This window comes from Uloborus diversus, chromosome 6, assembly GCF_026930045.1.
Source record: "Uloborus diversus isolate 005 chromosome 6, Udiv.v.3.1, whole genome shotgun sequence".
Taxonomy (NCBI): Eukaryota; Metazoa; Arthropoda; class Arachnida; order Araneae; family Uloboridae; genus Uloborus; species Uloborus diversus.
In genome coordinates, this window is record NC_072736.1 from 168,468,155 (window position 1) to 168,483,526 (window position 15,372).

Consider the following 15,372-nt stretch of genomic DNA (forward strand, 5'->3'; position numbering starts at 1 on the left):
GATAAGTGCTTAGCAACGAAAGGAGAGTACTTTGAAAGGGACAAAATCAATGTGGATTAAATTTTGCAAAATAAATTTTTTATGGCCTCAGTTCGCGTATTTACTGGGCAGACTACGTACGATACAAAAACAAAATAAAAGAGTTATTTAAGCAATACATAGAGACTGCCTGTTTATGTCATTCAGAGACTGCAGTTTCGTCCTAATTATGGCCTCATCAGCCTGAAATAACCAATAATCGGAACACGGTTATTGACTAGTTACTGTCTGTTCTCGAACTCCGCGACTAGCAGCTGCGAACGGTTCCAATTGAAAAAGTTGTGATGGTTTAAGGAGGCGTACTTCCCGATGCATTCAGTTTTTGCTTGCTCATTACTTCCTTCTTGCTATCACCCCTGTTTTGATAAAATCAGAAGAGACCTGACGCATGCGCAAATTCGAGTAAGGTTTCGCGTTAAAATGTTGGACAGTAGATAGTCTGCGGTATAATTTATCTTGCATTCTTACATGTAGCTAGAATTTGCGCAGCTATCTGAAGTTTTATCTTGTTTGTATTTATCTTCTGGAGCAACAAACGCTTTTCTAACACTGATGCTTACTATGGAAAAAAAAAAGTAAAGGATTTGGCTAAAGACCAACAGACTCACCAGATCCGGGCCGAGTTCGGAGAGCATGACAAGAGTGGTGATGTGCTGTTCCTTGACCATCCTCCAAAAATCCCAGATGGTCTGCGGCAGGGGGTCTTGGGTGATGATGAATGACAGAGAGCGATAGTAACCCTGCAACCAAACAGACAGTTTAACTCATATGCCTAGTACCGGGGGGGGGGAGCGGTCCTCCTCAGGGTGACATACTTTTGGGAGGGGGGGGGGGAGGCACCCAAAAAGGGTTTAAGATTTTATAGAAAGTATCAATAGTTCAATAATTTATATTTCGTAGAAAATAGAGCACAATTTTGCGCGGAGGGGGTGGTTATTGCAAACTTTACATAAAATTATCTCATAATTTATTAATGTTGACTTTTGTTACACCAGATTAAAAAAAAAGAAAAAAAAAACTTTCGAATTTTCAAAATTAATTTGAATTCTGAAATTTTTAATTCAAATTATGTTTTTCGCAATCAAGAGTTGCGACAGGACCCTACTCATTGGTTACTACCCCACTCGCTTGTTTCTAGAAACGGTTCCTGTCCCTCCTCTTGGGCGGTTGCGTGTGTATAGTTGTGTATGTATAGGTTTGTGTGTGTGTGCACGTTGGCTTGTGCGTATGTGTGTAAAGACGCGTGTGTGGATGTGTGTGAGTGTGTATGAGCGTGCTTGTGTCTAGGACATGGACGCCACCGACCAGGAGCAGCGTCTACCGGGGGACAGTGCTCAGACCAGAGGAGTCGCGCCTGCAGAGGGCGGTGGGGTTGAAAAAGGAACCGGACATCAAGGACGGTCAAATGAAAAGAATTAGCAATCGTGATTACTCAAAAAAATCTGAAACCGCAAATTGCCACTCCGCGTGACACCCATGCTAGGAACGGCACTGCTTATGCTTTCACTAACGCAGTATAACTCGAGGATATTCCGAACATGCAACACATGAGGCAGTGAAAAGCAAAAGAATGTAGGGTAAGTTGGGGTTATAGGAAACATGGGGTAAATGGGAACATACTCTATTACCGCACTTGTGGTGATTTTTGAAACTAAACTGTTGGTGACGTATGGAACATACTGTTAGACAACGGATTGTATGCAATTTGGCAATCTGCCAAGTAAAGACTATTCCATTCGAATTAATCTAGCAGGGGAGAAGGGAAAATAACGATGGCATTTTTTGATGCACGCTTTTTATAATGTAACTAGTGCCTTATTCATTTATTGCATTCTCTAAAATAAAATGAAGGGAAACAAAAATAGTTACCATGGAAACAACAAAAGAAAAGATAATATTTTCATTTCGTTCAGGAACGTAAGAGCAAAATGGTAAGCTCAAAACTTTGTTGTGAATAAATCAATCAATTAATTTTTGCCGTGAGAATATAGATCGAATACACTTTAGATTTAAAAAATGTTGCTGTGAGCAAATTTTCATTCTTACAAAACAAAGGCTAAATAATAGAGAGGCAAAAGTGCACATCTGTAGCAAAGCAACTAACACCCCTATAAACTAATAGATACGTCCATTTCCGCCTATAAACCGGATATCAGCCTTTCCATGTAATCGATGGCCAGACAGTACATAAGGCGTTTTTGAGGGTTCCGTCTGCTTTCAAACAATTCTACATGTCATTGTTGTCTGTACAGGGTGTCATGAAATAGACTGACGGTTTTCAAAAATTTATAACCTTCGCCTCTCCCTACTTTGAGAACCTCTAGCAAGGGCGCAGATATAGGGGGGGGGGGGAAGGGGGGGCTCAAGCCCCTCCCCACCTTTAAAATGAGAACTTCCTTGCTTTTAGTGCTTTTTTCTTCGAAAAAATTTATTAAAAGATCTTTTCCAGCCATTAATGAATAAGTTATGAAAAATGTCAAATTTTAATATCTCTAATCTGTACTGAAATCGGTTTCCACGGGGAAAGTATTCTGCTAAACCATGGGGAAATTTTTAGAGCCCCCCCCCCCTTAAAATTTTTCATATGGGTGGCCTTGACCGATAGTGAAGATTAACCGACAAATCTGAACAACTTCTTGTTCGGGAAAAGTAAGCAGTAAGAATTTAGAATGATTGGGGTAGTTGTAAATCAGTTGATTAGCTCTAATGTTTATTCCTCTGAGTTTTATTTCTCGTAACGTACAAAAAACAATACAAACTAGCATCGAGAAACATTCTCCAAAAAAGTCTAGAAAAAAATGCATCAACTACATTATAGCGTAAATATATTGAGACATTGTATAAATTCGCAAATTTACGACTAATTATGCGTAGTTAGCAATTAACAGCAGATATTATACATACTCTTACCAAATATTATATATAAATCCTATTCAAGACTGAATATTAATCAGTTATGTATATAATTGGAAGATAAATGCCTTGAATTTCAATGGACTAAGCGAAGGATACCAAAATCCGAGAGATCAGACCAGCTAGAACCGGAATGAAGCCATGATCGCAGTCTTAGTTCTGTTGAATGATTATAATACAAACCGTGTCTATGGTCGAGACAGCGTAACAATAATTAACTACAAATTGTTGTTAACGCGCGGTAACTACAATTTGTTATACTCGAAGTTATGTTATTTCGCGGTCCTCATCCACCATACGTTTAATTTATGAAAGCAAATATCTACCATTCAAACAGTAAAAATTTTCTTGCTGTGTTCCAAACAAAAGTTCCATTTTACTGATATACGATTTTTACTCTAAAGTTGGTCGTACAAGAACTTAATTCCCCATTTACTTGCTTAAATGCCAGAACTAAGCACTTTTTTTTTTGAAACCGATTATACCGACTTTTATTTTTAAATACCTATGGAGATATTTTTAAGTAGTTAAGTAATAAAGTATGCAAAACTATCCCAACTGTTTTAACCGAATTTCACCATTAAGCACATCTCAGTTTTAGCCCGGTAGCACCTATTGAGTGTTATATTTCGTAAATATTTCGCCACCTACATTTTTTTTCTTTGTAATCGGTAGGTTTTATCCATAATCAGCCGAGCTATGAATCTTTATCCATAGTTTTATATTATTTACCTCTTATAAACTGTTTTCCCAGCTCACCATTCGCAGGGCCCGACTAACTAAAAGTGAGGCCCAAGGCCCACAATAATTTGGAGGCCCCCTAAAGGCTATTATTTTAAAAATGTGTGTAGTTTTTGTATAGTCGTAATTCTATGCATAATTTTTTAAGTAATTTGGGGCCAATTAGGAAGAGGAGGCCCCAGGCCTTGTAGGCCTGTGCGGTAATCAGGCCCTGACCATTCGGGTAACGCGAAAGGGTCTCTTTTTGATTTGCCCGAACGTCGCACGGGCAAGGGGCCATTCATTAATTACGTAAGAACGATTTCGGCAAGTTTTGACGCCCTACCCCCATGTTTAGGGGAACGTAAGATTTTTCAAATCCCTCACCCTATTCTTACGTAAGACTTCATTTCGTTTTTCAAAATTATTAAATGTTGTTAAAAAAGAATCAGTTACACTAAAACTCCCAGTTTGACGTAAATCAAAGATTTTTATTTTTCAACAGATAAGTTACTATCTGACCATCGATTATATGGAAAGGCTAATTTCCGGTTCATAGTCGGAAATGGACGTATCTATTAGTTTATAGGGGTGTTAGTTAGTTTGTTACTGATGTGCACTCTTGCCTGTCTGTTATTTAGCCCCAGTTTTGTAAAAATGAAAATTTGCTCATGGCAATATTTTTTTATATCTAAAGTATATTCGATCTATATTCCCACTACAAAATTAATTGATTTATTTATTCACAACTTTTGAGCTTACTATTTTGCTTTTACATTCCCGAACGAAATGAAAGCATTTTATTTTCTTTTTGTTGTTTCCATATCAACTATTTTTATTTCCCCTCATTTTATTTTAGAGAATGCAGTAAATGAATAAGGCCCTAGTGAAATTATGAAACGTGTGCATCAAAAGCCCATCGCTATTTTTCCTTCTCCCCTGCTAGTTTAATTCAGATGGAGTAGTCTTTACTTGGCCGATTGCCAAATTACAAACAATCGTGGTCAAACAGTGTATTATTTTATTGCTCTCGCTGACATCGTGGTTGGTCCACGTTACCTAAGCACTTTAAGTACTGTTACGCGCAGCGTTATTAAAAACGCTGCGCGTAACATAAACAAACATCTCAATACAATTCTTTGTCTATTGTATACGAATCTTACACCACTGGAACCGTGATTAAATTCACTATTACTAAATTATTATTTAAAAAACTTTTTTGTGTAAATAAATATTTACTAAAAAGTTAGAATTTAGACTGAATGTTTTTTCTGGTATTTTTTTTTTTTGTGTATGATGCGATACTAATTAAAAATAAACATGCCGTACATAGTGCGATTCTTCTATCTAAATTTTACACTATTCATTTTTTGTGAAACAGTTAAAAAACAGCTCATCCTAATAAGTTTTACATTCCAGGCTCAAATGAAAAATTATCCCTGTCAAACCACTTGACCGTGCGATTTCTAGTATAAAATACCGGCTTGGAAAGTTTTACGTAAGAATGGGTTTCACCCTCTCCCCCTATGTAAAGATTTTTTTTAACGCCCCCTCCCCTCGGGACCCTTACGTAATTAATGAACGGTCCTCAACATATTTTTCCACGCCACTCAGTTGATTAGCCTGAGGTTATCTTTTTTTTTTCGTTTACAATGCTTTCAGTAGATGCTTATCGTTTTTTTTACTTCCTTTTACAAAAAAGGGAGTATTGTATTCGCGAAAAAAATTTCACTCAAAAATCGGCCTTAATTTCCATTTTGCTCACCCCCAAATGAATGTTGAGTTTTTTTTTCAACCCGACCACACGTGGATATGTGCCTAGGAACGTACAGACACCCGAAATATCCATTTTGACGATCCCCGAGTTAATTACAACAAGTTTTCTCGTGACGTCTGTATGTACGTATGTGTGTATGCCGCATAATTCAAGAACGGAATGTCCTAGAAAGTTGAAATTTGGTACATAGACTCCTAGTGGGGTCTAGTTGTGCACCTTCCTTTTTGGTTGCATTCGTATGCTCCAAAGGGGGTCTTTTGCCAGTTTTTTGGGGGAAATCATTGTTAATTTCGATGTAAACTCAAGTGGTGTTATAATTTGGCGGACACTTGGCGATGCATCGCCAGTCTTTTGGTCGCCAAGTTTTGTCGCCAACTTAGCGGCAAATTTGGCGAATTTTTAAAATTTTTTTTAAATTAAAAAAAAGAAAAAAAACTGGTTTCAATTTGGCCACTGTTGGTGATATTTAGATAGTAAACTATTGAATCATATTAAAACTGCCAATAATGGGGAAATGACATTAAATTGGAGTAAAAGGAAGTCATGTGATGCACGCATCAGCTCGTTTTTTAGCAAAGAATCGTTCGAAAAACCACCGTAAACCAGTTTCACGGTTGGATAAACAAGGTTGAGTTAAGTGAAAACGCGGGTAGTTAAAAATGCACATAAATTAATAAATACAATGCTTGAAACATTTTCGACTGCAGGTTTGAATTTATGTAATTGACTTGAACACAGATTTATTTAGCGCCAGAAAGTGCTTATTTTTTGACACAACAGGACCAAAAAAATTTTTTTTTAAATGTTTATAAAACTAAAATGAATTACCTGAATATGAGATGCATTGATATAGGACGATTGATCTGTGATGGAAGGCAAAAGGATGACTCTGTTCATGTCATCTGGAAAAATAATAATTGAAATTGAGTCAATTTCCTTACTCAAAACAACTCACACAAGCTTCATACGATAACAAAATAGGATTGTTTAGATTAAACAATGAAAAAATTTTATGATTTCCCATTACCCTCATTAGAATTAATTAAAACAGTGCCCAAAAATCCCCAGTACAATCCCGATATTAGTCCCCGAAAAATCCTTACTTGAGTGAGGACAACAGTCCTTAAAAATACCCGTCTGTGTAAGGTCAACTGTCCCTAAAAATCCCCATTAGAATGAGGATAATAGTCTCCGAAACTTCCTATAAGAAAAAAGAAAAATATTCCCTAAAATTCTCCATTAGTAAAACGGCATCAGTTTCTAAAAATCGCCGATAGAATAAGTGTTACAGTTTTCAGATTACGTCAACAGTCTCTTTAAAAATATCTATCTGCATAAGTAAAATAGTTCCAAAAAACCCTTTCAGAATAAAAAAACAGTTTCCAAATAATACAGACATTTTTTAAAAACCCCCATAGAAGAATACCATAAAAAAATCTCTTTTGAGTAAAAAAATATCAAAAGGGAAACATTTGTAATTCCCCCCGTTTCAACAAAAGGAAGAATTTTATTTGTTCCCATTTAAGCAAAAAATGGCAGCCTAGCCTGTGCAGACGGTAAATATCCAATTTACAGTTGATTTTTACTTCCTTAATAATGTTTTACAACTTTTTTCCTGGTTAATTTGCGCTTTGGGGGTTTTCAAATCCGAAGAAATACAGTTTTCTAAAGTGGTTTTTTTTTCACGGGCTTATCGATGAAACTAAAACCGAGATGGTACGATCATTATTTCGTGCAGAGAGAGTCTTTTTCGGGTCTTAAAATTAAAATTCGAACGGTTCGGTGCTTCAAAACAACTTAAAATGACAAATTAGGTTGTGTTCTAATTATCCCCCGAACTTCAGGTAGATTTCACCTTGTACAACTTTTTGAGGGCTTTAACAAGTATCGAACAAATATGACCTTCTTTTGATGTGATACTCTCAAACTTATGATTTTATTTAAAATTGGAATGAAAATTGTGGAATATTTTTTTTCTAAACGAAAGGTATTCTATGTTTTATTCTGCACCTCTAATTACGTGTGTACAAAATTCCAAGATCAGTTGAGTAGTCAAGGCGTGAAAAGCGTAACAAACAAACAAGCAAACAAACTCACTTCCCGTGAACCGGAAAATTTTTTTGTAAAAAAATAGAACCGACTTCAAAATTGCTGTAAAAAGTGAAATTTTTTTTATTCTTTAAACACCATCGATAATGCTTTTAAACATAATTTTTGAAGTTGGCGCAAAAACAAAAGGTAAAATCCAGTGTAACCATGCTTCGTTCAGATTTTTTTCAGAAAATCATCCAAAGTTAGGAACGAAACATGTATATCGTTACTCAAATATGCTGTTATCATTGCATAATGTATGTGGTAGTGAAGAAACTGGGCCTGGTTAAATTTATAGTTGTAGTTGAGTTATGGCTGTGAAGGATTTATCTATCGTTTCTGCGCCAACTTCAAAAATTATGTTTAAAAGCATTATCGATGGTGTTAAAAGAATAAAATTATTTTTTACTTTTTAGAACAATTTTGAAGACGGTTCTATTTTTTTTACAAAATTTTTTTATTTCATTCCTTTGAGTGTAAATATGCTTCAGAAATAGTAAGGAGTTACCATCACGAAACTTCACCTTATTTTTTTCATAAAAATGCTCCATACTACGCGATTGGCACTAAAAATTTATCTTTGTTCATCTCTGAAATTCATTTGTGTGTTAATGTAATTATAACCGTCTAAATATTACGTTTTCCCTCACTAATTTACATTTCACAGCATACAAGTTGCTTGTGGTGCAATCCTGTATCTCCTTACTTAGCCCAGATCACCTGTTATTGGCATAGATAACAACGATAAAAATACCACTGTGTGTGTGTGTGGTTGAAGTAAACCTAACCTGGTAGCACTGTGATGGCGACGCAGATCCTAATCACTGCATTACCTCGCTCCCAGGTTAGGTTTACCTAGAGCCGCTATATAGATAGGCCGACGCATCAGCTCAAGTTTAGCCATTTTGGATCGAATTTTTTATTGTTGCACTGTTAGGGTTACCACAAAAAAGTTTGGGGTTTCGCCAAACTAGCCAAAATAATATTTAATTCACGAGCAGCTAATAATTGTTCCCAGTGAAAACTCAACAACTCGATAACTTGCCAGAAAACACAACCACTCAAACACGCGCTCCGATCCAAAATGGCTGAACTTAAGCTGATGCGTCGGCTCGTATATATAGGGGCCTTAGGTTTACCTCCACTAAAGAGCAATGACACTGAAGAAACTTGATGCTTGCTTCAGAGAAGCCTTCATTCAAAATTAGCATTACAATTTCTATTAATTTTACTGCTGTATGGCACCAAACTTTTGTAACAATGGGTTTCATATTTAATCATTTAATAGGGAAATTGCATGAAATTTACTGTTTTTTTGGCAAAAAAAAAAAAAAAAAAAAAAAAGCACATACATACGGTATGAACTGATAACCGTCTCCTTTTTGAAGTCGGTTAATAACTTTGCCAAGTGGGACATCATCGCGGGAGCTCTACTTAGTCCTGAAACCAACTAATAGACTTTAAAGAGGGCCAAATAGCATCGTTTTCAAAAACGCGCGAAGATGTCCCTCTTGGCAATGATGTCCGGTTATGCTTGTTGTGAGGGTATTCAATAGAGTGAAATTAATTTCGCTAGAGCGCTGAGTAACATTTTATAGAATATGAAATTAATTTCTTGAGCGTTCTGAGTAACATATTTTATAGAATATGAAATTAATTTCTTGGAAGCCCTGAGCTAGGTACTTTATGGGAATGGTCAATTAATTTCTTAGGAGCGTCGAATTAAGGCCACTATATATACGAACCGACGCATCAGCTTAAGTCCAGCCATTTTGGATCGGAGCGCGTGTTTGAATGGTTGTATTATCTGGCATCGTGTTTGGTGATTTGTCACTGCGAGCGATAATTAGTGGCACGTGGATTATTTATTAAATAAAGTATTATTTTCGGCAATTTTGGCGAAACACGTAACTTTGCTGAGGTAACCCTAACTCCGCAACAATGAAAAATCCGATCCAAAATGGCTAAACTTAAGCAGATGCGTCGGCCTATCTATATAGCGGCTCTACGTCGAATTAAGGCCCCTATATATACGAGCCAACGCATCAGCTTAGCCTTTTTGGATCGGAGCGCGTGTTTGAGTGGTTGTCTTTTCTGGCAGGTTATCGCGTTTGGTGATTTTTCACTGTAAGCAATGATTAGCGGCACGTGAATAAAATATTATTTTCGGCAAATTTGGCGAAATCTGAAACTTTGCTGTGGTAACCCAAGCAGTGCAACAATGAAAAATCCGATCCTAAATGGCTAAACTTAAGCTGATGCGTCGGCCTATCTATATAGCGGCTCTACGTCGAATCACATATTTTGTGACGTTGGAATTAGGGTTTATGTTGTAGTTAGTGGAGGGGCGGAGAGCAGGTGAAGGAAAGTAAATTTTCATGCATTTTTAATCCATATTACTGTTTTCAGGATATATACTGTATAAAAGTTCTATAATTATGAGATAATGAAAAGTAGGGGGAAATAATTCTTAATTGGGCCGTTTCCCATTTTTCAAAAACATTTTTTTTCTCAAAGAGTATGGCCGAAAACATGAGTTTTTGAGAATGAAGTGAGATGAGTTTAATTACTTTTTTTCCTTAATTTTGACTTATTTTTTCTCTTAAAAAAAGTATTTTAAAGCCGTTCAGTTGCTATTTTCATTTTCGTTGCTGACGTCACAAGTGAACAAGTCGCTAGGGTTACCAGAGCGAAGTTTCAGAACATTACCAAACTTCGCTAAATGAATATTTTATTTACACTTCTAACAATTGATCGCAGTGAAAAATCACCAAAAGGCGATAACTTGCCAGAAAAGACAATCACGCGTTCCAATTCAAGATTGCTGTCTTCACTTGTGACGTCACACGAAACATTTTGTTTTAGAAAGCCGACATAAAAAAAAAATTAATCTAAATTTTGCAAAAATAATATGAATAATTTTTGGCTCCATGTTATTATTTTTCATTATTATTCTATTAATTTCAGTGACTAAAAGTGGTACTTCGGACTGAAGGAAACATCCCCATTCTCAATTGTGACATAAATAATCTAATTTTTATTATAAGTGCCGATGTGTGCAAAATCCGAATCTCCAAACTAAATAAAAAGAACATAATCTATCGATTCCTCGAAAACCGTATTTTATTTTCTTCTTTCCTGATTATTTTGGCCTTTGTTTATTAATTTAATCTGACATTAGATAGAGGAATAAAAAGTACTTCCGATATCTTGCTGTTCTTAATGGAGCACTTCACTCAGGATTAAAGAAAAACCTTTTGTGAGGGGAATGCGATGCCGTAGCTCCAATAATTATTAAATAAAGGCTTTTAATTCTGATTAAAATCACTTTTGACCCCGATAAATAGCGAAGTAAAACATTTTTCAAGCATTTCATGGGAAAGTGCATTAAGGCTATAAATTCATAGCTATTATTAAATACCGTGAAGCAGGGATGTGAAATCTGTTAGGCATAAAATGCACATGACTAAATTTGAACAAGATTACACAACTTTATGAATGACTCAGTTTTAGGCAAGGATAAAAAAAAAAAAAAAAAAAAAAAAACACTGGGTGTCGTAATGATAGTACAATTTTTAAAAAGAAAAATTAATTTGAATTTTGACATCTTGAATTCAAATTATGTTTTTCGCAATCACGAGTGTGTGTATGTAGGCGTGTGTGTTTGTGTGTGGGGGTATGTATTTGTGTCTGGGGGTTATGTGCATGTGTGTGTAGGCATGTGTGTTTGTCTCTGTGTGCTGGCATAAGTGTGTGGGTAGTTGTGTGTATGAATGTGTGTGTGTGGGGGGGGGTATGTGTATATGTGTGTAGGCATATGTGTTTGTGTCTGTGTGCAGGCATGAATGTGTGGGTAATTGTGTGTGTATGTATATGTGTGTATGTGTGTGTATGTATGTGTGTGTGTGGAGGGTATGTGTGTGTAGGCATGTGTTTGTGTCTGTGTGCAGGCATGAATGTGTGGGTAGTTGTGTGTGTAGGTGTATGTGTGTGTATGTGTGCGTGTGTAGTTGTGTATGTGTGCGCGTGTGTGTAGGACATGGATGCAACCTGGAGACGGCTTTCGCTACAGGAGCAGCATCGTGAGGAGCCGGTCGACGGTGATGGTGCGGAGGGTGGCGGTGGGAAAAATCAAAAGACGCCAAAAACAGTCAAGTGAGAAAAATAAGCAATCGTGATTGCTCAAAAAAAAAAAAAAAGTTTAAAATAAGTAAATATAAAGTGTGATTCCAAATGAATGGTTTCTATCGATTTTGGAATAGTGAACTTACAAGTTTACAATGGATATTAACAGATATCTCTGCGTATAACCGTATGTGTCTCTCTTGTTATTTATTATTTTGTTTGTCAAAATGGCAATCAATGAAGAGGTTCTTTAGCCCTTTCTGATCAGCACCAGACCTTACACCATGTGATTTTTTCCTGTGGGATATGTAAAGGATATTGTTTTAATACTATCTTCACAACGAACTGAAAAACTGGATCCTGCCGCTGTTGATCCTGTGACTGCGCATATGTTGGTTACAGGTCCACCGTCATTTAAGTGTGTTAAAAAATCGTTTTTGTGCTATTTTTACTCTTAGAAATATACATATTTGAAACCTTCCGTTCTTTTAGAACCACCCTATATAATGAAATAAAATTACAAAAACGATTTATGGGTATGCACAACTTAAGATAATTTAAAAAAGTTTACAGCATTATTTTTGAAGCAAATTTCACCGCAAGCAATTTTTCAAAACAATTCTTATATCATGGCCAGATGATGTGTGAAGAACGAATCCATTATTGGTCCAGTAAAATTTTGGTTCAAATTTAGGAAAACGTTTCTCGTCCGCACTCAGTCAGCTTTTAACCTTCTAAGCTTATTTTTGTGTAGCATGATCGAAAATTCAAATTTTGTGTTCCTTTCATTTCGTGTATGGTCCCTTGCCAAAAGTTCATTTTAATAATTTTAAAGAAGACAATCGACACGTTTTTTTCTTTCGTCAAAGTTATGCATTCGTTGGATTACCACCATGGAATTTATTATTTTTGCAACGATTTTTGAAATGAACACTATTAGTAGTCTGAGCATTCTAATGTTGAAAACCGAGGCAGATTTGCACCAATAGCGACAGAGTATCATAGCTTACGTTCGACGAGCACGACCGGTAGCGACCGGTTAGTTAATCACGTGACAGCTAATGATCACGTGCTCCAATCAGCTGCTTAGAATGGTAACCGATGCGGTAACTGGTTGATCATAGAACGCTGTGGTTAGTAACCGGTTACTTACCGGTCGACCGGTGAGGTTCGTCGAACGCAAGGATGGACAGATATCCGTTTGTTGCCTATGTCATAGAATGATGACAGAGTGTCATAGAGAAAGTGTCAAGTCAGTCATAGACCTTTTAAGCACATCATTGGTATCCCGTTCCACATAGTTTAATTAAGACGCTCTCAAGCTGTCTGTCATTTATTCACACCGGCATTTTTTAATTCTACCTTTGAAAATTTCTTTGACTCACCCCACCATGATTGTATGATCTAAGGCCCCTATATACACGAGCCGACGCATCAGCTTAAGATCAGCCATTTTGGATCGGAGCGCGTGTTTGAGTGGTTGTATTTCCTGGCAGGTTATCGCGTTTGGTGATTTTTCACTGCGAGCGATTATTAGTGGCACGTGGATTGTGTATTGAATAAAGTATTAAACTAAAAACTGAGCGTATGTGCCTATGTATATACCTATGTATCTATGTATGTACCTATGTATGTCCAAGCTTCTTCTCCCGAACGACAGTGAACTGACCATCGAACCAGGTATCGATGGATTCGTCATCTTCCCGTCTTTATGTTTGGCTATTTAACATAATCCGCCGGTAATAATTAGTGGATATATCAATTAAAAACTATTAATTATGACGCTTAGATTTCGACATAAAACCCCTGTTTTTCGAAGGCTTTCCTCCATTCAAAATACTATTCAATGCTTCATCTCAACTTTCCGTAACAATGCTTTTGTTAAAATTTGTAGCGTGAAGAAAATCATTGAGACGAAAGATCTGCTGCCATTTTGTTTCTCGAATATGAACAAATAAAATTCTGGCTTTTGTTTTAAAGGCTTTTCCTGTAATCGGGAGATTTAAAATGTTTACTTTTTGGTTATTTTTCCGCAATCCGCCGCAAAATTTTACTGATTTTTTTTCCGTTCAAGCCTGATTGTTGAACACGCGTCACTCGACATAACTTTTATTTTTGAGGTAGACCGTGCAAAGCCGGGCGATGCAGCTAGTAAAGTATTATTTTCGGCAAATTCGGCAAAACCCGAAATTTTGCTGTGGTAACCCTAGTATGATCTAGTATGATCTTGAGCCGCTATATAGATAGGCCGACGCATCAGCTTAAGTTTAGCCATTTTGGAGCGGATTTCTCATTGTTGCGCTGCTGGGGTTACCACAGCAAAGTTTCGGATTTCGCAAAATTTGCAGAAAATAATATTTTATTCACGTGCCGCTAATAATTGCTCACAGTGAACAATCACCAAACGCGATAACTCGTCAGAAAAGACCACCACTCAAACACGCGCTCCGATCCAAAATGGCTGATCATAAGCTAATGCGTCGGCTCGTATATATGGGGGCCTTAGTATGATCCAGATGATGGCACAATGACGTCATAAGGAACGGATAAGCTCTCGCAATGAATGGATATTTAAAGCCACTGTCGATTGCAACGGAAGTTATCCTCAGTTTCGCCGACATTTCAAATTTGCCGCCCCCCCCTTTAATATATCAAAAGGTATGATTAAACTGAAAAACAGGGGGGTGGGGAGATTCATGTCGGCGGAAACTGGGGAGACACCATTTCGTTGGTGTATAACAATCGATGTGGATTTAAGATGGGTTTCATAAGCATACGGATTTAGGTAGCGTATTTTAGAAGATAACTCATCAACAAACAACTCAACAACATAAAGAAAAAAAACTTACATGGGATGATACATTCATATCTATTCTTACACCTATTGACATCCCACGCACCTACACAGTAGGTTTTGGGCTCTTCGAAGACATCATTCAATTTCTAAAGACAAAAATGGGAATCACTAAAATATGACGATTAAAAACAAATTCAGTAACATGAAAAAAAAATGATTAACTTAATTCAATAATAAAATTTTCTTTAAATATGAAAACAGCTTGAAAATGAGGTTAAGCAAGCTTTTAAAAAAAATACTTGTTTATTTTGATGAGCGTAAAAAAAAAAAAAAAATGTTTTTACGAAACGGATTGAAGGGGGGGGGGGGTGCAAGTGAATGGGCTAAGTGAAATGGTTAAGATGACTGAGTTTTTTCAAAACGAACAAATTGGAAATTTATTTTGAAAATTACAGTGCAAGAAGAAAGGACACTGTATTTTATAATAAAACTTGCGTTAAAACAGTATTTTTTATTTTTAGCAACTAATTTAAGTCTTCAAAAAAAGTGGAAATTTTTAATTTTTTATTTCATGGAGCAAAGTGAAAAATGCAATATTTTTCTAATGAAATATTTTGTATTCGAAAACAAAACATATTTTTGATCGAAAGAATCAATAAATAAAAGGTTGAATGAATAAATGAAGAGATAATGAATATAAATAAACGAATAATAAATAAAAGAATAAAGGTATAATAAATAAAAGATACGTAATAATAAACGAATAATAAATAAAAGAATAATAAATAAACGAATAATAAAATGAATAAATCAATTAATATAGGAAAAAAAAATAAATGAGCGAGTAAAAGAAAGAATGAATAAGAAAATAAGTGAACAACTAAAGGAAGGAATGTAAATGAATTAATAA

The 15,372-nt window shown here is 36.0% G+C and overlaps 1 protein-coding gene across 1 annotated transcript in view; it reads right to left on the reverse strand.

The window, feature by feature from the left end:
• LOC129225066 (tyrosine-protein phosphatase 69D-like) overlaps positions 1 to 15,372 on the reverse strand; it is a 331,748-nt gene that overhangs the window by 11,103 nt on the left and 305,273 nt on the right. The window contains exons 21-23 of the mRNA XM_054859614.1: positions 14,515 to 14,608; positions 6,278 to 6,351; positions 648 to 779 (exon numbers count right to left, since the gene is read on the reverse strand). Of these exons, the coding sequence (XP_054715589.1) occupies positions 648 to 779; positions 6,278 to 6,351; positions 14,515 to 14,608 (300 nt within the window). The remainder of the gene's footprint in view (positions 1 to 647; positions 780 to 6,277; positions 6,352 to 14,514; positions 14,609 to 15,372) is intronic.